The sequence below is a fragment of the Bubalus bubalis genome, chromosome 6, assembly GCF_019923935.1.
Source record: "Bubalus bubalis isolate 160015118507 breed Murrah chromosome 6, NDDB_SH_1, whole genome shotgun sequence".
In the NCBI taxonomy this organism is placed as follows: Eukaryota; Metazoa; Chordata; class Mammalia; order Artiodactyla; family Bovidae; genus Bubalus; species Bubalus bubalis.
The window spans coordinates 97572023-97599100 of record NC_059162.1 but is presented as its reverse complement, the minus strand read 5'-3'; the positions used below and the strand labels follow the sequence as shown (position 1 = coordinate 97599100).

The 27078-nt window shown below is 36.7% G+C and overlaps 1 protein-coding gene across 6 annotated transcripts in view; it reads right to left on the bottom strand.

Moving 5' to 3' along the window:
- SPATA6 (spermatogenesis associated 6) overlaps positions 1-27078 on the bottom strand; it is a 158492-nt gene that overhangs the window by 19336 nt on the left and 112078 nt on the right. For 3 of the 6 annotated variants that reach the window (XM_025288780.2, XM_044945033.1, XM_006053635.3), the window contains one exon: positions 25780-25879. In XM_025288780.2, coding sequence (XP_025144565.2) covers positions 25780-25879 — 100 coding nt within the window. The remainder of the gene's footprint in view (positions 1-25779; positions 25880-27078) is intronic. The other 3 variants (XM_025288781.2, XM_044945034.1, XM_025288782.2) reach the window with 1 other exon arrangement.

The window sequence follows — 27078 nt, the reverse complement described above, 5'->3', positions numbered from 1 at the left end:
AAGGCCTTGGCATAGTCAATAAAGCAGAAATAGATGTTTTTCTGGAACTCTCTTGCTTTTTCCATGATCCAGCGGATGTTGGCAAATTGATCTCTGGTTCCTCTGCCTTTTCTAAAACCAGCTTGAACATCAGCAAGTTCACGGTTCATGTATTGCTGAAGCCTGGCTTGGAGAATTTTGAGCATTACTTTACTAGCGTGTGAGATGAGTGCAATTGTGCAGTAGTTTGAGCATTCTTTGGCATTGCCTTTCTTTGGGATTGGAACGAAAACTGACCTTTTCCAGCCCTGTGGCCACTGCTGAGTTTTCCAAATTTGCTGGCATATTGAGTGCAGCACTTTTACAGCATCATCTTTCAGGATTTGAAATAGCTCAACTAAAATTCCATCACCTCCACTAGCTTTGTTTGTAGTGATGCTTTCTAAGGCCCACTTGACTTCACATTCCAGGATGTCTGGCTCTAGGTGAGTGATCACACCATCCTGATTATCTGGGTCGTGAAGATCTTTTTCGTACAGTTCTTCTGTGTATTCTTGCCACCTCCTCTTAATATCTTCTGCTTCTGTTAGATCCATACCATTTCTGTCCTTTATCGAGCCCATCTTTGCATGAAATGTTCCCTTGGTATCTCTAATTTTCATGAAGAGATCTCTAGTCTTTCCCATTCTGTTGTTTTCCTCTATTTCTTTGCATTGATCACTGAGGAAGGCTTTCTTATCTCTTCTTGCTAGTCTTTAGAGTTGTTCAAAGTCACAAGGGTAAGAAGTTGCAGAGCTGGCCTTGAACTAGGTTTTTCTAATTCTATAAACTGCTTTTTATTGTAAGTATAATAGAGGATAACAAATTCTAAAGGGAAGATCACTTAAAAGAACACTTAAATGCTAACTTTGACATATTTCTGGAGGCAAAGTGTGGAAAAACATGGGTAATGGTTAACTTTATGTCAAATTGGATCAGCTATGGTGCCCAGATATTTGGTTAAACATTGTTATTGATATATCTGTGGGCCTTTTATGGCTGAGATTAACATTTATTTTTTTCTTTAATATATAATTTTATTTCTGGTTATAGAAACAAATGCTAAGAGGAGAAACAAAATATCCCAGTCCACATCAACAATAGATAAAAGAACAGTTAAAATAATGAAACACAAAAAGGTAGAAATTTTAAACATTGTTATAGCTTTAAAACATTAACATCTGGTACAATTAGAAATCACATTCAGGTCTCAAAATTTTTTTTTAAAAGTATGACTCCCTATTTAAAAAAAAAAAAAAAAAAGAAAAAACTGTATCCCATTTGAAATGAAAACACAGGCCGGCTCAGCTGCAGTGGGTTTCCCCCTGCCCAGGTGCCGGGGTGTGTGAATTCCTCCTGGGTGCCCCAGAGCCCAGAGCCCACATGCAAATGGTGAAACACTCCCACCCAGTGTGCCAGGGAACCTAATTCCCAGGACTCTATAGGACTCAACTTTCTAAAGCACTGATGATAAAACATAATGTGAAAAATAGTCACCGTAAAAAACAAACAAACAAACAAAAAAAGAACATCAGCCCCCTATTAACATCCCTCCCCCACAAATGACCTTTACAGGAAAATTCTCAGTCAGATAAGAAAACACAATTCGTGCTGGGTTTATCCCTCGCCCGTGTGTGCCCAGCTACCTGGGGTCAGAGTCGGACTGCAACCGATAATCAGGGACGTGCTTTCCTCTCTCCTCCCCATCCCTGTCCTGAAGCAGAAATCAAGCTGGGTCAGTAGCCCTCGACTAGGTACCCAGAAAGCCCATCTTGGAAGAAAGCTGGAAGAGGAGGAGAGAGGGGCAGACTTAAAAGTGCTTAATTGTTAAATCCTATTTTACTTAAAAAAATTTTAAGTAAAAAAAATTAAAAAAATTTTTTTGGACAAGTTAACCCAGAAATTTAGAGGCTATGGTCTTAAGAGGCCACAGACCTGGTTGAATATCCTTTAGGCCAGTTAACTTCATGCACAAAAATTCCCTTTTGGAGTCACAGGCCTTGTTGAAATTAACACTTAAATCATTGGATTTGGAATAAAGCAGACTGATCTCCATAAAATGGGTGGGCCTCATCTAGTCAGCTGAAGGCCTTAATAGAACAAAGACTGACCTCCCCTCAAGAAGGAATTCCACCAGCAGACTGCCTTTGGATTTGAACTATAAACTCTCTGCTGAGTATCCACCTGACTGACCATCAGACTAACCCTCTGCAATCACATGAGCCAATTCTTTAAAATTTCTTTCTCTCTCTGTTATACACACACACATACACACACACACACACACCCCTCCTGTTTCTTCTGTTTCTCTGGAGAATCCTAAAACAAATGAGAATAAGAAACTCCTGATGCATATTACTTGGAGCCTTTAGCACTTCATTTTCAACAATGGACAGTACAATCAGACAGAAGATTAACAAGTAAACAGAAGACCTGAGCAACACTATAAACCAGCGAGACCTAACAGACATCTACTGAACACTCTATCAGACAACAGAAGAATATACATTCTTCTTAAATACAGGAAATTCTCCAAAAGAGACCATATTATGTTAGACCCTAAAATGAGGCTCAAAAAATTTAAAAGGACTAAAGTCATACAAAGATTTTTCTGGCCACAATAATTAGCTAATTAAATCCATTATTAAGAACTGTCAAAGATGGGCTTACTTAAAACATTTAAGAAATAAATAATCTTACAAAGACTCTTTCAGAGAATGGTTGGTAATATTTTTCGACTCATTTTTATGAGGCAAGTGAAACCCTGAGGAGGACACCACAAGATAGGAAACTTACATACCAAGCACTATCATTAATTTAGATGTAAAAATCCTAGGAAAAATATCAGCAAATTGAAACTAGTGACATGTTTTTTAAAAATTATGACAAGAATTCTGTTCCAAGTATCCAAGTATGGTTTAACATCTGAAAATCAAGTAATTTACCACATTAAAGTAAGGAAAAAAGCATATAATTATCTCAATAGATACAATGTAGTAAAATTCATATATTTATAATTTAAATCTCTTAGAAGATAAGGAATATAAGAAACTTCTGTAACCTGACAAAGCATGCTCACAAAAAGTCTACATAAATCATCACACTCAATGTTCAATAATGATAGAAAACTTTCTTTGGATGGCAAATAAGCCAAGCCTTTTCTATCACCACTTCTATTGGATACTGGAAACCCTAGAAGTGTAATAAGGCATAGATAAATAAATAAAAGAAATAAAGATTAAAGAGGAAGAAATAAAATGTCATTATTTTCCGATTTTATGATTACACATAAAAATATCCAAAATCTACCATCTATTAACATTAATATGTGAATGTAAGGTCATCACTGGATACAGATAACTATACAAAAATCTATTCTAAGAAATCATCATACCAAGAATTAATAGACAATAGAATTTTAAAAGATACAACTTATAATAACATAAATATCAGACATTAAGGAATAAATCTATTGAAATACATGCAAGTCTTCTAAAATAAAAATGACAAAATTGGAAGAAATAAAAGATCAACATTTATTTTTAAAGTCACCATCTTTATGAATTAGAAGATTCAATACTGGTAAGATATCAGTTCTCCTCTAATCAAAGCACAGATTTAATGTAATCCCAATCAAAATCCTAGCAGGGTTTTTAAAACTGACAAGTTGACACTGGAATGCAGATAAAAATACAAAGAACCAAGAATAATCATAGCAATCTGCAAGAAAGAATAAAGCTAATGGACTTATGCCATAGGATATCAAGTTATTATAAACTTCCAGAAATTGAGAAAGTATGGTATTAATACAAAATTAGACAATTAAATCAATTAAATAGAAGAAAATTCAGAAACAGACTTATGTATCTAAACTCCCAATGGAACAGAACAGAATCCAGGACTATCTCCAAGAACTTACAGTGAGGAAAAGAAAGGCTGTTTAGAGAAAGATGCTGGATCATAATCATATGAGGATAAAATGAATCTTGATCCAAATCTCACATTATATATACAAATCAAATCCACATGCATTGTTGATTTAACGTGAAAGGCAACATGATTAAAGATTTTATAAATAGGAGAATATTTTTAGAACCATGGTTAGCCAAAGTTTTCTTACATGGGGTAAAGCAAGTGCTAACCAAAGCATTAACCAATGTACCAATGCAACTGAGCTACATTAAAGTAAGAACTTGTATTCCCAAAAGGACTCTCATTAAGAAAACAAATATGCAAGTTACAGATTGAAATATATTCATAATATAAAACATGCCCATCAGAAAATGTCCAGGAATGAAAACAAAAGACCTTAAGAGACACATGGCAACAGAGAACAAGTCTAATGTGTCTAATGTGTGCTCTTTGAGAAGCTCTATAAATGTCAAACAGTAAATACAAAGAAAACCACACATAAGTGTGTAATATTTAACTGCTAAAAATAAATTACAAAGAAAAAATATTTTAAGAATTGCCAGAGAAGGGAATTCCAGGAAGATGTTACTGGCACTGTGGTGGATAGAATAATGGTTCCCAGTGATATCCAAGCCTTAATTCCCAGAACCAGGGATTATGTTACTGTGGATTGTACAGATTTGAGGTGGCTGCGTGGGCGCAGGAGGGCCTAGAGGAGCTATCCCACGTTGAAGGTCAGGAAGGGCGGCGGTGAGGAGATACCCCTCGTCCAAGGTAAGCAGCAGCGGCTGCGCTTTGCTGGAGCAGCCGTGAAGAGATACCCCACGCCCAAGGTAAGAGAAACCCAAGTAAGACGGTTGGTGTTGCAAGAGGGCATCAGAGGGCAGACACACTGAAACCATACTCACAGAAAACTAGTCAATCTAATCACACTAGGACCACAGCCTTGTCTAACTCAATGAAACTAAGCCATGCCCGTGGGGCAACCCAAGACGGGCGGGTCATGGCGGAGATCTGACAGAATGTGGTCCACTGGAGAAGGGAATGGCAAACCACTTCAGTATTCTTGCCCTGAGAACCACATGAACAGTATGAAAAGGCAAAATGATAGGATACTGAAAGAGGAACTCCCCAGGTCAGTAGGTGCCCAATATGCTACTGGAGATCAGTGGAGAAATAACTCCAGAAAGAATGAAGGGATGAAGTCAAAGCAAAAAGAATACCCAGCTGTGGATGTGACTGGTGATAGAAGCAAGGTCCCATGCTGTAAAGAGCAATATTGCATAGGAACCCGGAATGTCAGGTCCATGAATCAAGGCAAATTGGAAGTGGTCAAACAAGAGATGGCAAGAGTGAATGTCGACATTCTAGGAATCAGCGAACTCAAATGGACTGGAATGGGTGAATTTAACTCAGATGACCATTATATCTACTACTGCAGACAGGAATCCCTCAGAAGAAATGGAGTGGCCATCATGGTCAACAAAAGAATCCAAAATGCAGTACTTGGATGCAATCTCAAAAACGACAAAATGATCTCTGTTCGTTTCCAAGGCAAACCATTCAATATCACAGTAATCCAAGTCTATGCCCCAGCGAGTAACGCTGAAGAAGCTGAAGATGAACGGTTCTATGAAGACCTACAAGACCTTTTAGAACTAACACTCAAAAAGATGTCCTTTTCATTATAGGGGACTGGAATGCAAAAGTAGGAAGTCAAGAAACACATGGAGTAACAGGCAAATTTAGCCTTGGAATATGGAATGAAGCAGGGCAAAGACTAATAGAGTTTCGCCAAGAAAATGCACTGGTCATAACAAACACCATCTTCCAACAACACAAGAGAAGACTCTATACACGGACATCAACAGATGGTCAACACCGAAATCAGATTGATTATATTCTTTGCAGCCAAAGATGGAGAAGCTCTATACAGTCAGCAAAAACAAGACCAGGAGCTGACTGTGGCTCAGATCATGAACTCCTTACTGTCAAATTCAGACTTAAATTGAAGAAAGTAGGGAAAACCACTAGACCATTCAGGTATGACCTAAATAAATCCGTTATGATTATGCAGTGGAAGTGAGAAATAGATTTAAGGGCCTAGATCTGATAGATAGAGTGCCTGATGAACTATGGAATGAGGTTTGTGACATTGTACAGGAGACAGGGATCAAGACCATCCCCATGGAAAAGAAATGCAAAAAAGCAAAATGGCTGTCTGGGGAGGCCTTACAAATAGGTGTGTAAAGAAGAGAAGGGAAAAGCAAAGGAGCAAAGGAAAGATATAAGCATCTGAATGCAGAGTTCCAAAGAATAGCAAGAAGAGATAAGAAAGCCTTCTTCAGCGATCAATGCAAAGAAATGGAGGAAAACAACAGAATGGGAAAGACTAGAGATCTCTTCAAGAAAATTAGAGATACCAAGGGAACATTTCATGCAAAGATGGGCTCGATAAAGGACAGAAATGGTATGGACCTAACAGAAGCAGAAGATATCAAGAAGAGATGGCAAGAATACACAGAAGAACTGTACAAAAAAGATCTTCACGACCCAGATAATCAGGATGGTGTGATCACTGACCTAGAGCCAGACATCCTGGAATATGAAGTCAAGTGGGCCTTAGAAAGCATCACTACGAACAAAGCTAGTGGAGGTGATGGAATTCCAGTTGAGTTCTTTCAAATCCTGAAAGATGATGCTGTAAAAGTGCTGCACTCAATATGCCAGCAAATTTGGAAAACTCAGCAGTGGCCACAGGACTGGAAAAGGTCAGTTTTCATTCCAATCCCAAAGAAAGATAATGCCAAAGAATGCTCAAACTACTGCACAATTGCACTCATCTCACACGCTAGTAAAGTAATGCTCAAAATTCTCCAAGCCAGGCTTCAGCAATACGTGAACCGTGAACTTGCTGATGTTCAAGCTGGTTTTAGAAAAGGCAGAGGAACCAGAGATCAATTTGCCAACATCCGCTGGATCATGGGAAAAGCAAGAGAGTTCCAGAAAAAAAATCTATTTCTGCTTTATTGACTATGCCAAGGCCTTTGACTGTGTGGATCACAATAAACTGTGGAAAATTCTGAAAGAGATGGGAATACCAGACCACCTGATCTGCCTCTTGAGAAACCTGTATGCAGGTAAGGAAGCTACAGTTAGAACTGGACATGGAACAAAAGACTGGTTCCAGATAGGAAAAGGAGTACGTCAAGGCTGTATATTGTTACCCTGCTTATTTAACTTATATGCAGACAGAGTACATCATGAGAAACGGTGGAATGGAAGATACACAAGCTGGAATCAAGATTGCTGGGAGAAATATCAATAACCTCAGATATGCAGATGACACCACCCTTATGGCAGAAAGTGAAGAGGAACTCAAAAGCCTCTTGATGAAAGTGAAAGTGGAGAGTGAAAAAGTTGGCTTAAATTCAACATTCAGAAAACGAAGATCATGTCATCTGGTCCCATCACTTCATGGGAAATAGATGGGGAAACAGTGTCAGACTTTATTTTTCTGGGCTCCAAAATCACTGCAGATGGTGACTGCAGCCATGAAATTAAAAGACGCTTACTCCTTGGAAGGAAAGCTATGACCAACCTAGATAGCATATTCAAAAGCAGAGACATTCCTTTGCCTACAAAGGTCTGTCTAGTTAAGGCTATGGCTTTTCCTGTGGTCATGTATGGATGTGAGAGTTGGACTGTGAAGAAGGCTGAGCACCGAAGAATTGATGCTTTTGAACTGGGGTGTTGGAGAAGACTCTTGAGAGTCCCTTGGACTGCAAGGAGATCCAACCAGTCCATTCTGAAGGAGATCAGCCCTGGGATTTCTTTGGAAGGAATGATGCTGAAGCTGAAACTCCAGTACTTTGGCCACCTCATGCGAAGAGCTGACTCATTGGAAAAGACCCTGATGCTGGGAAGGATTGGGGGCAGGAGGAGAAGGGGACGACATAGGATGAGATGGCTGGATGGCATCACTGACTCGATGGACGTGAGTCTGAGTGAACTCCGGGATTTGGTGATGGACAGGGAGGCCTGGCGTGCTGAGATTCATGGGGTCGCAAAGAGTCGGACAGGACTGAGTGACTGAACTGAACTGAACTGAACTGTACAGATTTGATTAAGGTTAAGGATCTTGATAAGAGGAGATTACCTTGCATTATTTGGGTGGGCCCAATCTAATCAATCATATGTGAGAGTTGGACCCTATAGAAGGCTGAGTATCCCTTGGACTGCAAGGAGATCAAACCAGTCAATCCAAAAGGAAATCAACTCTGAATATTCACTGGAAGGAGTGATGCTGAAGCTGAAGCTCCAATATTTTGGCCACCTGAGGCGAGGAGCTGACCGTCTTTTCTCAATTGGAAGAGACTCTGGTACTGGGAAAGATTAAGGGCAGAAGAAGAGGATGACAGAAGATGAGATGGTTGGATGGCATCGCCGACTCAGTGGATATGAGTTTGAGCAAACTCTGGGAGACAGTGAAGGACAGGGAAAGCCTGGTGTGCTTCAGTCTGTGGGGGTCACAAAGAGTCGGACAGGACTTAGCAACTGAACAACAACAATGTAATCAAATGATCTGTTAAAAGCAGAGAAACCTTTTATGGCTATGGTTAGACAGAGGGAAATGTGACTAAGAATAAGGATCAGGGAGATGGAATTGTTGCTGGCTTTGCAAATGGAGGAAAGTGGCCACAAGCCAAGAAATGTGGGTGGTTGCCAGAAGCTGGAAATAGTAAGGAAATGGGTCTTCCCTGGAAACTCTAGAAAGAAAACAGATATCTTGATTTTGGCCCCATAAGATCCATTTTAAAACTCAGGTCTACAGAAATGTAAGATAATTAATTTCAGTCACCAAATTTATGATAATTTGTTATGGCAGCAAGAAAAAACAAATATACAGAGGTATAAATCACCTCATAAGAACAAATAGAAGTTGTTTTGAGGTTAGATGGAATAATTCATGGCAGACCAATGCTATTGCTAAAAACTAGAAAAGCCAGAAAAAAATAAAAATTTACATTTTTAAAACATATTAGGTGCAGAAACAATGAAGACTAGAGATACTAAAATTTCAGAGGATAGAATCTTTCAAAAGTGGACTAATGATCTATAGCTCTATTTTTCCTCAAAGCATTTATACATTCTGAGCATGGACAAGAGGTGAAGAATCAGGGCTTATATTATGACAAGGGTCGTTGCTGTGACACAGAGAAACTAACAAAGCTTTTGATGGCTATAGGGAAATGGAGTGATGAAACTAGTGATGAAACTGACATACAGCCAGTTTCTCAATCATGACATCTACTGATTTATAAAGCTGTATGGGACTGCTAGGTAGATAACTCAAAAGTATCTGAAAAGTAGAGCAGATATTAGTGCAGTCTTACGGTGCTTAAGAAATAAAGATATACCAGGGCAAGAAGCCTTGAAAATACAAGAAGCAAAATCCATAGAAGTAATATTGACATTTGAGGAACTGTATTCTTAACCTGAAGACTCAACAATCTGGACTAATGAGGATAAAAAAACTTGGTCCTGGCTTAAGCACAGGTTATTTCTGGGGGACAGAGCACCCAGCAGAATTGTTTCATGAAACACACTAGGCTAGAGAGGTAAAACTGAAGACTCGAAGAGCCTCAAACACAGAAAAGGTCCTTATTAAGGTATTTACTAGATTTTGAAGGTGTGCTAGGTATAAATCAGGTAACTTCAAAATAACAAAAGAGTTTCACTCAAAAGCTCAGGTGGGGGAAAAGAAAAACCACAGGGGGCCAATTTGAGAACAGTGAAATTGGAAAAAGTTTTCCTACTTCCATAGTGATGAGTACAAATGGTTTACAGTAAATTCTGAAGGGGCTGGAGCAGTCTGGGATCCATTAACTTTCAAAACTAACATCCCAAAGTCACCTGTCAAGATAAAACTTTACACTGAATAAAAACATCTGGGAAAAGAATCTAAATTGATCAGGGAAATAAAATTAAAATAAGAAAAATTCTATATAAAAGTTGGAAAGAGAAAATCAGGAAATCTAAATTGCCATATTTTCAAACAAATGACCAAAACAGAAAAAGAAGAGCTCTCAATCTACAAAGTTAGAAAAGTAAATCTAAATCATATGTCCTTCTAAAATTTAAGGAAAAAATAAATTTGCACACACACAAATCATCATAAGTGGGTTAAGCTTCATAAAGGTTTTTAAGAGGGGGGAAAAAAGACCAAATAAGAGCCCTCGACAAAAGCATGCCAGGAAAGATATGTTTGCAAAACAGATAAAAAATGTATTAAATTATCTATGCCCTCATGACAGACAGTTGACTTACCAAGAGTAAGTGGTCTTACAGGAGAACAACACAGAAACTTCTACATCTTTTATGATCTAGCCTTGGAAGTCATACATTATAATTTCTGAAACAGTCTGTTGTTTACACAGATCAGCCCTATTCAGGCACAGTGGGAGGAAATCACACGTTAATCACTTACACACGGAACTAACACTAATTGAAGGATAGAAGGGACAGAGTATAGTATACAATATGTTCTATGACAAGGTAGGTAAGTACAATTGTTCAAAAGTAGATGAGATAAAAATGTGGAAGGCATATGTTTTAAAAAAAATTAACTGTTTTTGGGTCATCTTTGGTGGTAGTTTGTTATTTTTGTCCTGAGAACATTTTGCTGAGAAAGCAAACAAGGACTTGTGTTATATTCTTTTTATATTGTATGTTTTATCTTATATATATGTATATTTTTATATTCTCTGGTATCTTTGAGAAATGAGACTTGATGTGGGAAATAAGGAGACACATATAAGATATACTGCATTGGCCATAATGCTCGTTTGTTACAGAAAAAAATCCTAAACAAACTTTTTGGCCAACCCAATAAATTAAGGGGAAGAATCTGTGATCCTAATTTAGAATCTGAATATATGAAGTATCATTTGTTTAAAAATATGTCTTTTCTAGTTCTGCCCGATGAAAAGACCTAAAAAACAATGACCAATTCTGTAGCATGAACACCACTAGCACACAAGTTTTGTTCTGAAAATATAACTGCCCATCAAAACAAACTAGAATTTCTTAGAGAAATGGCTGCCATCAGATCTAGGTGAGGAAATGTGCAAGACGAGCCTGGAACTGTTACAGCCTACCAAGGTCACATCCAAAAGACTTGGGAGCCAACACGAAGAGCTTCCCATTGCCCGAAGTTACGCTCATTAAATAAATACTGTAACTCCACTTATATGCATTAATCACATATAATGTATATGTGTTTGTGTGTGTGTGTGTGTGTGTGTGTGTATATATATGTATATATATAAAATCCAAAATACACAAAGCTCAAATTGTTAGAACAGGGAAATTAAAATAAGCAAATTACAATGGGAGATTTTTAAAAACTGTTCTCTCAGTATCTGACAGAATTAACAGACAAGAAAAAATCAGTAAGGATAAAGAAAAATTGAACCATATTAACAAACCTGACCTAGTTGTCAAGAACACTAAACTCAAGAAAAACAGATATTATGTGTTTTTTTTCTAAAATGCACTTGGAAGAAAAATGGACCACATATTGAGCATAAAAGAGATCTCAAAAGTTTCAAAAGACTGAAAACTCACGTGTATTCAAGCTACAGTAGAATGAAGCAAAATTTTCTTAAAAAAGAAAAAACAGACTCTTTCCACACCAAAAATGTTTGGGAATCTAGCAATATACTTTTAAATATCCGAAGGATAAAAGAAAAATTACAATGGAAATGGTAGCAAAAATATGACATTGATTAGATGGGTATGAAATCTATAGTTTTAATTAAATACATGTAAGCAACAGTTAGAACTGGACATGGAACAACAGACTGGTTCCAAATAGGGAAAGGAGTACGTTAAGGCTGTATATTGTCACCCTGCTTATTTAACTTCTATGCAGAGTACATCATGAGAAACACTGGGCTGGAAGAAGCACAAACTGGAATCAAGATTGCCGGGAAAAATATCAATAATCTCAGATATGCAGATGACACCACCCTTATGGCAGAAAGTGAAGAGGAACTCAAAAGCCTCTTGATGAAAGTGAAAGTGGAGAGTGAAAAAGTTGGCTTAAAGCTCAACATTCAGAAAACGAAGACCATAGCATCTGGTCCCATCACTTCATGGGAAATGGATGGGGGAACAGTGGAAACAGTGTCAGACTTTATTTTTGGGGGCTCCAAAATCACTGCAGATGATGATTGCAACCATGAAATTAAAAGACGCTTACTCCTTGGAAGGAAAGCTATGACCAACCTAGATAGCATATTAAAAAGCAGAGACATTATTTTGCCAACAAAGGTCCGTCTAGTCAAGGCTATGGTTTTTCCTGTGGTCATGTATGGATCTGAGAGTCGGACTGTGAAGAAGGCTGAGTGCCGAAGAATTGATGCTTTTGAACTGTGGTGTTGGAGAAGACTCTTGAGAGTCCCTTGGACTGCAAGGAGATCCAACCAGTCCATTCTGAAGGAGATCAGCCCTGGGATTTCTTTGGAAGGAATGATGCTGAAGCTGAAACTCCAGTACTTTGGCTACCTCATACCAAGAGTTGACTCACTGGAAAAGACACTGATGCTGGGAAGGACTGGGGGCAGGAGGAGAACGGGATGACAGAGGATGAGATGGCTGGATGGCATTGAGTTTGAGTGAACTCCGGGAGTTGGTGATGGACAGGGAGGCCTGGCGTGCTGCAATTCATGGGGTCACAAAGAGTCAGACACGACTGAGCTACTGAACTGAACTGAACTGATACAATAGGAAAAAGCCTAAATTTCATGATGTGAATAATCACTGAAAGTTTCTAAGAGAAAGAACAGCAAATTAACTGCAGAGAAAGAAGGAAGTGATATAGACCAAAAATTAATAATGTAGGAAAAATATATACAACAGAGCCAATAAAACCAAAAGTTGATTTTTCAGGGGAAAAAAGTAACAAATCTCATTATTCCTTTTTTAGACTGACTTCTCAGTTGCTTATAATAATCTCCAATTTATTATCATCATATAAAAGTGATTTTAAAAAAAGAATAGCAAACATTATTAAACACTTTCTATATGCCTGTGCCATTCTAAATATGTTATATATACCAATTCTACTAATACCAGAAACCTATCAGGAAACTGGAATAGAACAGTACTTGCTGAACAGACTGGTTCCAGACAGAGCCTCCATAAAATAGCACACAGTCCTAGTTGCAGGCATACAGTAGCAATTTATTTATTAAATTTGTTAAACTTACTAATAAGCTTCAAAATTTTAATATTTAAACCATACTATTCCCTGGAAAATCATATACCCTTCTTGATTTATTCTTTCATTATATTATTTTCACAAATCTCACTCTAAATTGTCATTCTTTCCACAAGCCAACTGACTACTTAATGCTATCAAATTCATTTCCTAAGAAAAACACTGATTATATACTGATCACACAAGAAGAAGTTGCCAGTTAGCAGTGGGTATATGTGCTTTGTTTGGACCACAAAATGTTTTGTTTTAATGTGAATTAAAGACAACAAATTTATATAAAAATGAATACTTTTAAAAAATAATTGGAAGATCTGGCAACATTGTGCCTGAATTCCTATATGGCAACACTTTTATCTAGAGCTGAGTAGTGGTTTTCTCATCCAGAGAGGTTACAGACTTTCTCTATTGGTCACAGTACTCAACACCTACCCTAACTCTTGAATGCATCTGACTCCATGACTCCTGGATTTCAGGATAAAAGTCTATGCTTCCTATTCTGTTTTTCCCACAATTTGGCCCAACAAGAACCTTTCAGTTTAACTGGATTATACCTCACAGTTTCCAGAATGAGTTTTATGTAAAAACATGAATTTCTAGACAGTATAGGCTGATAGGATTACATCACACTCTTATTTGTGCCAAAAGGCACCGGAAATTGGGGTTTCAGATGCTATAACAGAAGGACTGGGGTCTTTTTGTTGAAATGATTTTAGATTTTCTTGAAAAAATGTTTAAGTCAAAATGTCGAGAGTCTTCTCCTTACTCAACTGGGTTTTATTTCCAACGGGATCTTTCATGATCACTAACTTTCATTAACTTGTTTGAGACGGGTTCTCTTCATTTGTAAATGATTGTCAAATTTCTGATACAATATGTTTTACTCTCCTCTCTATTAATAAAACATTTAAGGATTTATGAAGGACCTTTTTACTGCCCCAGAAGAGGTTGATATTTAAATTCTTTGTGAAATAAAAACTTTTTATTTACTTTAAAAAATTCTTTGTGATGTAATTTTTTAAAAAACCCCAAAAACCTAATGTTTGTATTCAAGACGGTATAGCTTTGTCTGTGAGTCTCTTTCAGGCAGGACCAACATGAACTTTGGCCTGATCTGTATTTAGGGAGTGTGTTTTAGTGCGCAGTTTGCAACGTGTGCCTCTGGTATGCTGCTGTTTGTTTCTGAACATGGATCTTGTGTTTGCATGTTTTCACATGTTCATGCTTAGGCATATTGTTAGATATATGTATAAGATTGTATGTATTCTTAGAGCTTAGTGTTCAAGATCAAAGAGTATTAATATAAATTTAAATCTTGGCTCCAATCATCCTAAGTAGCTATGTGACCTTATATGGAAGTCATAACTTTTCAGAGGCTCAGTTTCTCATCTGTGAAATAGTACTTCTTAATAGTACTCACTTTGTAAAATTATTATGAGGATAAAATGGAATAATAAATACATGCATGGTGTCTGGCCATGTGAATGTTTAATAAAGTTATTATTCTTATGTAACCAATTTCAATTTTTCTCTGGAAAAACAATAACATTTCCTACTTATGCTTTTTATTCTTATTCTTCATCATATACTGTGCCACACTACTTTTTTAATCTTTCATATTTTTTTTTGGTTTAAAAATAATAACTGAATTACATAAGTTCCTTATGGAAAACTTGATTTCACGAAAATATCCCCAGTGCTTTGCATAGTCCAAGCAACAGAGGATGCAGATACTTGATGAAAATGTTCAATATATACCACAATAAAGAACTGAGGCAAAAAAAAAAAAAAAGAATAATTTGAAGAACTTGTGTTCAGACTGCTCTTAATGTAAAACAATTTAAGATACTGAGATTTAGTATACCATGTAAGTCAACATGAGCAACCTTACTGCCTTCCACTCAAGAAAGGCAGGCCAGGGACAAAGACAAATTAAAGGAATTAAAAGAAGTGATGCTAAGGTCTTTTACTTTCGGGTAGGAAGGGGCTGTTTGTGTGTGTATGTATATGTGCATGTGTATGTATACTTACATTGCTTTTGTTTAAAGGCATTAGAAAGCTGCTTAAACAACACTGTGAGTAGTGCCAAGATTCCTGAGGGGAGGGGTGAGTTAACAGCTTACAGCTGTTATTTTCCTAGGGGCATTTGTGAATTCTGAGAACAGAACAAAAAGTTGAGAAAAGCATGCTTTGTCACAGGTCCACTGCTGGAGGACAAACCAACCAGCAGTGTTTTGGCAGTCTTACTATGTTGGACAAAACTGAAAATCCGAGAGGCCAAAACTCAATGAGACACACTGGGTGCAAAACCGTGTTGACGGGTCCTCAATACACTTGCAGAATATCTGAAACTGTACAGGGTGAAGGGACGAAAAGCTCCGCAAAAGCCTCTGAAAAGCAGAAAGAGTTTTCTGCTATCTTGCCTGAGAAGATGAGCATTATAAATAGTACCTATGAGAACGAAGGGACTTCTCAGGTAGCGCAGTGATAAAGAATCCGCCTGGCAATGCAGGAGACACAAGAGATGTGAGTTTGCACCCTGGGTCAGGAAGATCCCTTGGAGTAGGAAATGGCAACCCACTCCAGTATTCTTGCCTGGAAAATTTTATGAGGAGCCTGGTGGGCTACAGTCCATGGGGTTGCAAAGAGCTGAACATGATTGGGTGGCTGCTCATGTATTCACGTGAGCAGGAAGGGGTCTGTAATCACACCAACTCTCAGGTAGAAGTCAGAAGGACTGAAAATGAAGAATTCAAAAGGTTTTTATTTTTAGTTCAGGATGGGGAACACATGTATACCTGTGGCGGATTCATTTTGATATTTGGCAAAACTAATACAATTATGTAAAGTTTAAAAATAAACTAAAATTAAAAAAAAAACAAAAAAACAAAAGTTTTTAAAAAAAATATTTAGAGAAAAATTACAAAGATGAAGAGTTCTTGTACACAGGAATGTCACCCTTCATCCAAGTTCTCTTAATGTTAACATCTCATATAAGTAGAGTAAATTTTGCAAAACTAAGAAATTAACATTGTATACTATTATCTAAACTACAGATTTTATTTGGATTTCACCAATTTTTTCAATAATGTACTATTTCTGTTCCAGGATCCAAAATAGGATGCTGTGCTGCATTTAGTCATCATTTCTCCTTTGTTTCCTCCAATCTGTGATAAGTTTCTGTGCTCTCTCTTTCTCATGATTTTGACATACTAGTCAGCTATTTTGTACAATGGAGACGGCAATGGCAAGCCACTCCAGTACTCTTGCCTGGAAAATCGTGTCCAGCTTTTTGTGACCCCATGGACTGTAATCTGCCAGGCTCCTCTTTCCACGGGATTTTTCTCAGCAAGGATACTGGAGTAGGGTGCCATTTCCTCTTCTAACGCAGAGATCAAATCTCTGTCTCCCACATTGTTAGGTGATTCTTTACCACTGCGCCACCTAAATTATTATTTCTTTTTTCCATGTTCTATTCTTAGACATAAAACAAGCCCAGCCCAAGAGCAAGAGGAGAATTAAGCTCTATTCCTTGGAGTGGGCAATATCAACAACTATTATTTAGGATTCTTCTGTAAGGAAGATTGGTCCATTCTCACCATTACTCATTCATTGTTTCACTTACATCAGTGTGGACTCATGGATATTTATTTCACTGTCTGGATTATAATTCAATACTAACGCTATTTATTTTGTTGCTCAAATTATTCAAGAAATGGCCAGTTGGGGGGCTCATTCAGGTTGCTCCTGTGTCCTTTAGATATGCCCCTATTTCTCTTACATTTTGAACAATTCATCACTTTCCATAACGTAAGATGTTCCAGGCTCTACCCTGAGAATTAACTATCCCTCCAAGAAAAAAGGCCTGTTGATTTTTATAGAAAATAAATATTCAGAAATAATAGGTATTAGATCTGGGAGCTGGGTATGCTTATTGCTATTGGGTTGTCACTCCCTCTAGGCCCTTTCAAAGGGTAAAGACAGGAAAATACATGAGTATACTAACACATGTATACTCATATCTATAACTCTGAATTAATCTGTCTGTATATATCAAAAAAAACCATGAATTAAAATTGTCATCTCAGACTCTAATCCAGCTTCACAGATTTCATTCTAGCTTTATCCATCTTGTTTCTTTGTAACTTCTTTTTCTGACAGTGAGAAACCTGGTTATTTTATCCACAATTTATTTACTTATTTGTCCAACTCTCATATAAATGTAAAGCATTTTCAGAGTTGTAACCCATATCACTGTGTAAAGCACATTTATCTACTCGAGCAAGGGTTGGCAAACAGCTCCCAGGGTAATTCTGGCCCTTTGCCTGTTTTGGTATGACTGATAACTGAGAGTAATTTTTATATTCTTAAATGACTAGGTGGGGAAAGACAGAATATTTCATGAAAATTTCATGGAATTCACATTTTAGTGGACATGGATAAAGTTTTACTGGAACACAGTCATGACCATTTGTTTATGTGCTGTCTATGACTGCTTTTGTTCTCTATTAGTAGAGTTGAGTAATTATATGACAGAGATCCCACAGCATACACACAGAAAATAATTACTATCGGACTCTTTCCAGAAAAAGTTTGGTAATTTCCAAATAAGAATAGAGTGATCATGTAGTTCTTTTTGGCTTTAGCTTTACAGTATCCAGCCAAAATACCATATTTCAAAGTTATTTAGATAAGCTAATTTAAAGACAAGTCTTATAATTTTAATACTGCTAGTTCATTATAATCTACATTAAATCTTCAAGTCAACATCACACTTTAAATTTTTATATAATAAATTTAACTCTTTCTAATGTACATTAGAAGAGTAAAATATTCTGTGTCCCCCCACCAAGTCATTTAAAAATATAAAAATTACTCTCAGATATCAGCCATTTTCCTAGGAGTTTTGACAAATATATTAAGTCATATATCAGTCATACCAGTATATTGATCAGTCCCTGCACCCTAAAAATTCCCGTGAGGCAAGTTTCTTTGCAGTTAACAGCTTCTGTGTTTCCTAACCTTTGCTATTTTAACAATGTCATATAAATAAAATCATACAATGTGTAGCTTTGGGGTTCTGGCTTTTTACATTTAGCAAACTAAATTTAAGATTCATCATGTAACATACATTAATAGCTTACTCTTTTTTATTGCTGAATTATATTCCATTGAATGGCTGTACCATTGTTTGTTCACTATTCACAATTAAAGAACATACTGTTTTTGGAAATGATGAATAAAGTTTCTATAAACATTCACATACAGGTTTCTGTGTGAAGACAGGCTTTCAGTTCACTTGGGTTAATAGCTAAGAGAAGGACTGCTGGGTAATATGGCAAATAGGAAAAGGAGTTCGTCAAGGCTGTATATTGTCACCCTGTTTATTTAACTTATATGCAGAGTACGTCATGAGAAAGGCTGGACTGGAAGAAACACAAGCTGGAATCAAGATTGCCGGGAGAAGTAACAATAACCTCAGATATGCAGATGACACCAACCTTATGGCAGAAAGTGAAGAGGAACTCACTTTGATGAAAATGAAAGTGGAGAGTGAAAAAGTTGGCTTAAAGCTCAACATTCAGAAAATGAAGATCATGGCATCTGGTCCTATCACTTCATGGGAAATAGATGGGGGAACAGTGGAAACAGTGTCAGACTTTATTTTTCTGGGCTCCAAAATCACTACAGATGGTGACTGCAGCCATGAAATTAAAAGACGCTTACTCCTTGGAAGGAAAGTTATGACCAATCTAGATAGCATATTCAAAAGTAGAGACATTACTTTGCCAACAAAGGTTCGTCTAGTCAAGGCTATGGTTTTTTCCTGTGGTCATGTATGGATGTGAGAGTTGGACTGTGAAGAAAGCTGAGCACCGAAGAATTGATGCTTTTGAACTGTGGTGTTGGAGAAGACTCTTGAGAGCCCCTTGGATTGCAAGGAGATCCAACCAGTCCATTCTGAAGGAGATCAGCCCTGGGATTTCTTTGGAAGGAATGATGCTAAAGCTGAAACTCCAGTATTTTGGCCACCTCATGTGAAGAGTTGACTCATTGGAAAAGACTCTGATGCTGGGAGGGACTGGGGGCAAGAGGAGAAGGGGACGACAGAGGATGAGATGGCTGGATGGCATCACTCGATGGACGTGAGTCTGAGTGAACTCCGGGAGTTGGTGATGGACAGGGAGGCCTGGCATGCTGTGATTTATGGGGTCACAAAGAGTCGGACACGACTGAGCGACTGATCTGATTTGATCTGATGTTTAAACTTACACAAAAGTACCTTCAAACTGTCCTCAAGAGTGGCTGTAAGTTTAAGCATTCCCACCAGCATTAAATGATAATTCCTGTTGGTCCATATCCTTGACAGTATTTTGGGAGGCACTGGGGGATAGTTTCATTTAACAAATTCTAATAGGTGTGTAATAGTATCTCAGATTGTGTTAATTTGCATTTCTATAATGACTACTGAGCATCTTTTCATATGCTAACTGGATAAAATGTCTGTTCAGATCATATGCCCAGTTTTAATTTTATTTATTTTTTTATTGTTGAGCCTGAAGAGTTGTTTTATATATTTCAGTTTTGGATACAAGTCCTTAATTATATATGTGATTTACAAATATTTTCATTCAGACAAGGGTTAATCTTTCTATTCTCTTAACAGTGTCTTCATAGAGCAAAAAATTTTAATTTTAATAACATTTATCAGTAACTTGCCTTTTCCTTTATAGGGCTTCCCTGGTGGCTCATATGATCCCTGGATCAGGAAGATCGTCTGCAGAAGGAAATGGCAACCCACTCTAATATTCTTGCCTGGAGAATCCCAAGGGCACAGAAGCCTGGCAGGCTACAGTCTACAGGGTCACAAGAGTCAGACATGACTGAGCGACTAACACTTTCACTTTCTTTTTCCTTTATAGACCACGTGTTTGATGTCGTATCTAAAGTCATTTTAAAATATAAATTAAATGGATTTTCTACTGTGTTTATGCTGTGCTTAGTTGCTCAGTCATGTCCAGCTCTTTTGCAACCCCATGGACTGTAGCCTGCCAGGCTCCTCTTCCATGGGGATTCTCCAGGCAAGAATACTAGGGTGGGTTGTCACGCCTTCTTTTAGGGGATCTTCCCAACCCAGAGAGCGAACACAGGTCTCCTGCATTGCAGGCAGATTCCTTACTGTCTGAGGCACCAGATAAGTCCCAATATACTGGAGTGGGTAGCCAATCCTGTCTCCAGGGGATCTTCCTGACCCAGGATTCACACCTGGGTCTCCTGCATTGCAGGCATATTCTTTACCAGCTAAGCTACCACAGAAGCCCCTACTATGTTTTAGGTCTATGATATATTTTTGATATATTTTTAATTATGTGTCAGCAGTTTGTTTTTGGTCATCCACAATCATGTGTTAAAAAGAGAATAAATGCAAAGACTCCATTTAATTGGGTTTATACTTTTGTTAAAGATCAGTACTTGTGTGGGTCTATTTCCAGAGGATTTCTTCTATTCCTTGATACCTGTGTCTATAAGTTAATCAATACCACAGTCTTCATTGGTGGCACGGTGATAAAGAATCCACTTGCCAGTGCAGGAGCCACAAAAGACTCGGGTTCAATCCTTGGGTTGGGAAGATCTCCTGGAGTAGGAAATGGCAACCGGCTCTAGGATTCTTGCCTGGAAAATTCCAGGGACAGAAGATTCTTGCAGGCTACAGTCCATGGGGTCACAAAGAGTTGGACACAACTAAGTGCCTGAGCGCACACACACACACACACACACACACACACACACACAGTCTTCACTGCTGTGCTTTACAGTTAAATCTTAAAATTAGGTGGTGGATCCTCCAGTTTTGTTCTTTCAGAACTTCTTTTGTATCTCAAGTACTCTTTCATTCACATTTTAGAATCAGCTTATCAATATCCACTTGAAAGCTCGATGGGGTTTTATGATTTCATTGAAAAATAGAGTTCAAACTGGGAAAAACGGACATCTTAACATTAAGTCTTCCAACCAATGAATATGGTGTAACTCTCTGTTTTAGTTCTATCTTCTTTGATTTCTTTCAACAGTGTTTTGTAGTTCTCAGAATGCAGATCCTGCATTCTGTATAATCCTGTTAGAATTATATGTAAGCACTTCAGTTTCTGGTGCTATTGTAAACTATATGGATTTTCTTTTTTAAAATTCCAATTGTTCATGGCTAGTATATAGGAAAAAATTACTTTCTTTTTATCCTGTGACATTGATAAACTTACTTCTTAGGAGTTTTTCTGTAGATCATTTGGAATTTTCTACATAAATAACCATATCCTTTGCAAATAGTTTTGTTTCTTCCCTTCTAACCTTTATGCCTTTTATCTATGTTCTTGTCTATCTGTATTATCTAAGACTCCCAGTATGATGTTAAAGAAATGGTGAGAGAGGGCTTGCTTGCCTTGCTTCTGAGCTTAGGGGGAGAAAGCATTTAGTCTTTCACCATTAAGTATAATGTCAGCAGTTAGGTTTTTTAAAGATGCTTCTTAATTATGTTAAGGAAGTATGCTTCTACCTCAACTTTACTGACAGTGTTTAACATGAATAGAGTTAAACTTTGCTGTATACTTTTTCTGTCTATTGAAATGACACAGAACAAAATGTATTTACTCTGTTAATAGGATGAATTTACATTGTGTTTCTGGAATAAGTCCACTTGATTACAATACATTTTCATTTTTATATATTGCTGATTCTAATTTGCTAACATGTTGTTAAGGATTTTTATGTATATATTATATGGGATTTTGGTCTATTTTTCTTTTCTTGTAATGTCATTATCTATTTGACATTAGAAGAAATGTTGATATCATGAGATGACCCAGGATGTATTTTTTCTTCTATTTTCAGGAATGTGTAAAACCAGCATTATGTTTTCCTTAAAGGTTTGGTTGAATTCACTATAGAAAGCCTCTGGGCTTAGGGTTTTCTTATATGGGAGATTCCTAACTTTAAATTAAATTTCTTTAATGAGATAAAAAATTAAAAGCATCAAAACAAGCATAAGATACATATGATATACAGTCTAAAGACCCTATAGAAGTGTAATTTGAAATTCCAGAGGGACAGTATTGGAACAGAAGCAATGTTTAAAGAAAGAATGAATGAGTTTTCCAAAACTGATGAAAGATATCAACTTAAAAATTTAAGAAGCTCTGCAAACAATGTAGAATTAATCCAAGAAAACTACATTTAGGCATATCATAGTAAGATTACTAAACACAAAGTTGAAGAGCAAATCTTAAATGCAACAGCATGGGGAAACCCTACAGTACTTCAAAGGAATGACAGGTGACTATTCAAGTGACTCAAAAGAAGCCAGAAGACAGTGAATGGCTTCCTTAAAGTGTCAAAGGAGGAAACTCCCTAGTGGTCCAGTGGTTAGACTCCATGCTTTCACTGCTGAGAGCAGAGGTTCAATCCCTGATTAGGGAACTAAGATCCTTGTGGTATGGCCAAAAAATAGGAAGATAAAGTGCCAAAAGGAAACAGCCACCAACCTGGATATAATACAGAATTTTATATCCAGTAAAACCAGCCTACATAAAAGTAGAACCATGATGTTTTTAAAAAAACAAAATTGGAATTCAAAGCCAGGATAGTAACATTAAAGAAAGTACTACAGGGAATAGGAAGATGACTCAAAAACTGAAATTGGAACATGGAACCTCAGGAAAGGATGAAGAATAACAGAAATGGTAAATATGTGATTAAAATGAATAAACATTACTACACAAACAAAATGAATTTGTTGTATGTTTTATATATGTAGAATCAAAATGCAAGATAATAGATATCCAAAAAATGAGGCAGGTTAAAAAAACAGTTAAATGTTTTTAGGTCCCAACATTATTGGCGAGGTCAACAAAGAAATAATTTGTTATGGATGCAAGTTGCAATCTCTAGGGCAACCAATAACATAGTTTAAAAAAGTGGATAACAAGTTAATAAAAAGGAAAAGGATTATAAAAAAGTTATTAATTCAAATGAAAGCTGCATCAGTCTACATAAAAATTCTAGATTTTCAATCTGGAACAAAATCTCATGTGCTATTCACAAGGTACACACTTTAAATATAATGATTAAAAACAGGATGGAAAATATATACCATGTATATATGGCCAAAATAAAGTTGCTGTAACTGTACACCTAGCAGTGTAGGTGCTGCTACATAGTACTATGAAACAAGAAATAATACTAGAAATAAAAAAGACACTTTACAATAAAAGATTTGTATCACAGTCTGAAATCTGTATCCAACCAACATGGCTTCAAAATATATAAAACAAAGTTAACAGAACTACAAAGAAAAAGAGATATCCACAGTCATAGAACTTGAAACTTTCTTGAAATTTGCCACCTTCCTACCACTATGCAGAAAAAATAATTCCAACTAGATCATATGTTTAAATGTGAAAGAAAACAAAAAGTCTTTAAAAGAAAACATAAGATGGAGTCCTGAAATGGACTAAGAGAAGAAATTTTCACATACTGAGGGATGGAGAAGTCATTCTGGCCTGTCCGTCATGTGGCTTGAACTTTACGCTAACTACAGCCAGCAGTTCTTATGAACTTTATCAAACTCAAGGATACTAGCAGTTCTCAAGACAACATCTGCAGCAGCAATCAGCTGCAATCTTAAGGTCACAGGGTCTCCTCTTGTGACTACACAGCCATTTCGGACCATAACCAACCCTAACTTATTAACTCATCTATCTATAACTCGGTGGGTTTTGCTGATATAAGCCTCCTCCATTTTGCAGTCTGGCAGAACACAATTCAAGAGCTACTCCTTCACAGTTCAAATTTCTTGGGCTATAGTTCTCAGTCTGGCTCTAATAAAACCTTTCTATTCTTATTTTAGATTGTTTATTGATTATTTCCATTGATAAGACAAACATTCTAAAAATGCTAATACAAAAGATAAATTGGATTCATTGGACTTAAGAACTTCTTTTCATCAAAAGATATCATTAAAAGAAAGAAAAGGCAAGGTACAGAGTGGGAAAAGAAAATTATGAAACATATATCTGACATATCAAGAATCTATATGGAAATTTTAACAAATTAAAAGAGACAATGCAGTATAAAAATGGGCAAGTAACTTGAACAAATACTCACAAAAGAGAATACCCAAATAGTCAATAAACTAGTCACCAGGAAACAGCAAATTAAAACCATTATGTGATAAAACTACTTCTCACAGTCAAAATGCCAAAATTAAAATGCACGTATGCACACATGCATATACATGCACACAACCTATCAAGCAGAAGTGAGCATACGAAACAAACTGAACTCATTCACACTAGTAGTGGGAGTGTAAATCGTTAAAATCACTTGGAAAAGCTTAATGTTTATACAGTTTATGACTGAGCAATACAGTGGTGGCAACATACCCAAATAAAATGTATACAATGTTATCTGAGGATACATACTGTTCATAACAGTTCTAAAATAGCTCAAACCAGAAACAACCCAAAGGTCCATCAATAGATGAATGCATTAACCAATGGTAGTATTTTCACACAATGAAATACCATGCAGCAGCAAGAGTGAAGAACTAGGTAACAAGATGTCTGCATTGCAAAAATATCTGAACTGGAAAAACAAAATGAAGTAAGTAAGAAAAAAAAGGGAAAAGACACGGTAGGATGTCACTGCTATAAACATAAAAACATGCAATACTTTTACTTCTAATCTTCTAACACTTCTAATCTTGTTATTAGAAGTTAGGATAATGTTAACCTTGGGAGAGGCGAGTCACTGGGACTATCTGTAATTATACTTTGAAAACAAGTTTAATTTAAAATCGGTATGCATAATAGAAGCTTTCAACTATATAAAATGATGCCAATGTCACATAATCCAGTTACATTCCCAGGACCAAGCTTGGTGTCCAACATGACTCCTGATAAACAATTGTTTTTAAATAAATGACTGAAACAAGATACCAAACATAAAAAGAATAATATACTGTAATTATTTCCCACCTGTCATTTATTTATATGTTCATTTGCCTTATGTCAGATTTTCATACTGATGTTATTTAGTACTAAACTGATAAACCTGACCTCTTCTTTTCCTCTTTTAAGCATTTAATTAGCATAAAAATCAGCTGGGAAACTTCTCCAAAACACATGTCTCATCCCTCCTCTCATTCTACCATTCAATCAAATCTATTTGCAGGAAATGGAATTTATTCTGGGTCATAAAACAAGAGTTCCCATATTTTGAAGGCTGTGAAAAATTATCATGAAGTCACTACTTACTGACTCTTTATGAGATAGGTATCACTAATATTTTTTTTATAGTTAACATGATCTGTGTCAAACATTTTGCATAATGACTCAGGTCAGGCAGGAAGTTAGATATGTTCCCTTTAGCTAAACCACTGACTTCCATTAAATGGAGGTTGTATCTTTTCTTTTCCTTCCCAGGGATTAAATATTGTGAGCGTTAAACATCTTGGGTGGTTTTCATGCCTAATTTAAAAAAAAAGCCTTCAAGAGAAAAATTTAGAAACTAACATATAAATGTCTTTGATGAGCCTGATGTGATTTCAAGACATTCTTTACCCGGTCATGGATCTCATCACAGTTGGAAGGTGAACACCAATCAGAATGGAACCTGTAGGCATAAAAAACAAAGATGACTTGCATCCAGAGGGAGAGAAAAATAAATCACCAAATGCCAGACACACAGTTATTTTTTATTATCTCTTTGTGATAACATATAAGGATTAGAATAACATATTTTCTTTCTTTGACTGAGGATGAGAGACAGGTATAAAATCAAATACTCAACCTCAACTGTAGTATTAGGTCCTCACAATATGTTCAATTAATAGTCTAACAAAGTTGGACATGCTTTGGGGACAGCAAATCTATATACCTAACCATTTTAACAATGTCCATATATAATTCTTTAGAGCTTTATCTCTAAACAAAGATATAAATTTTTATATTAGAGCAATAATTCCACATATAGTACCTTTAAAATTATTTTCCGTTCTTGGAATTAAACATGCCAAAGAAGAACTAAAGCAGCCCATCATTTCTCTTTCTCATGCTTTCCCAAACACAAAGCTGGCACTAGTATAATTAAGATATTTTGCTTTATATAAGTGATAACGAAAATTTCTACATCCATCTGATTATAATGTATCTACATGACATATTCTTGATAATTCCTTTATAAAGGAAGTGAGTGAAAGTCACTCAGTCGGGTCCAACTCTTTGCGACACCATGGACTATACAGACCATGGAATTCTCCAGGCCAGAATACTGGAGTGGGTAGCTGTTCCCTTCTCCAGGGGATCTTTCCAACCCAGGGATCAAACCCAGGTCTCCCGCATTGCAGGCAGATTCTTTAACAGCTGAACCACAAGGGAAGCCCAAGAATACTGGAGTGGGTAGCCTATCCCTTCTCCAGTAGATCTTCCCGACCCAGGAATCTAACCGGGGTCTCCTGCATTTGCAAATGGATTTATTATAAAGGAATGAGTTACTAAAATGCTAATAGTTTGCTTAAAACCTTCTAGCTTCTAGTTTGTCCTTACAAAGTTATAATTTTATGTGTTTATACAAAGTATAAACTATTAAGCAGGATAAATGATTTACATAATCTGTTTTAAAGAATGCAATCAATAATGGATGATCAACTATATCTAAATCTTAATCTCCTGCATTTGTAATAGGAAGTGTTGCCTGCACTGATGGAAATATATTGGCAGGCCTTATTACTGGCTACGTATGTAACACATCTTGAAAATCAGAGACTTAAAAGTGCAGCTCCAGGAGGATCTCTTTGATGATACTGTGAGAGG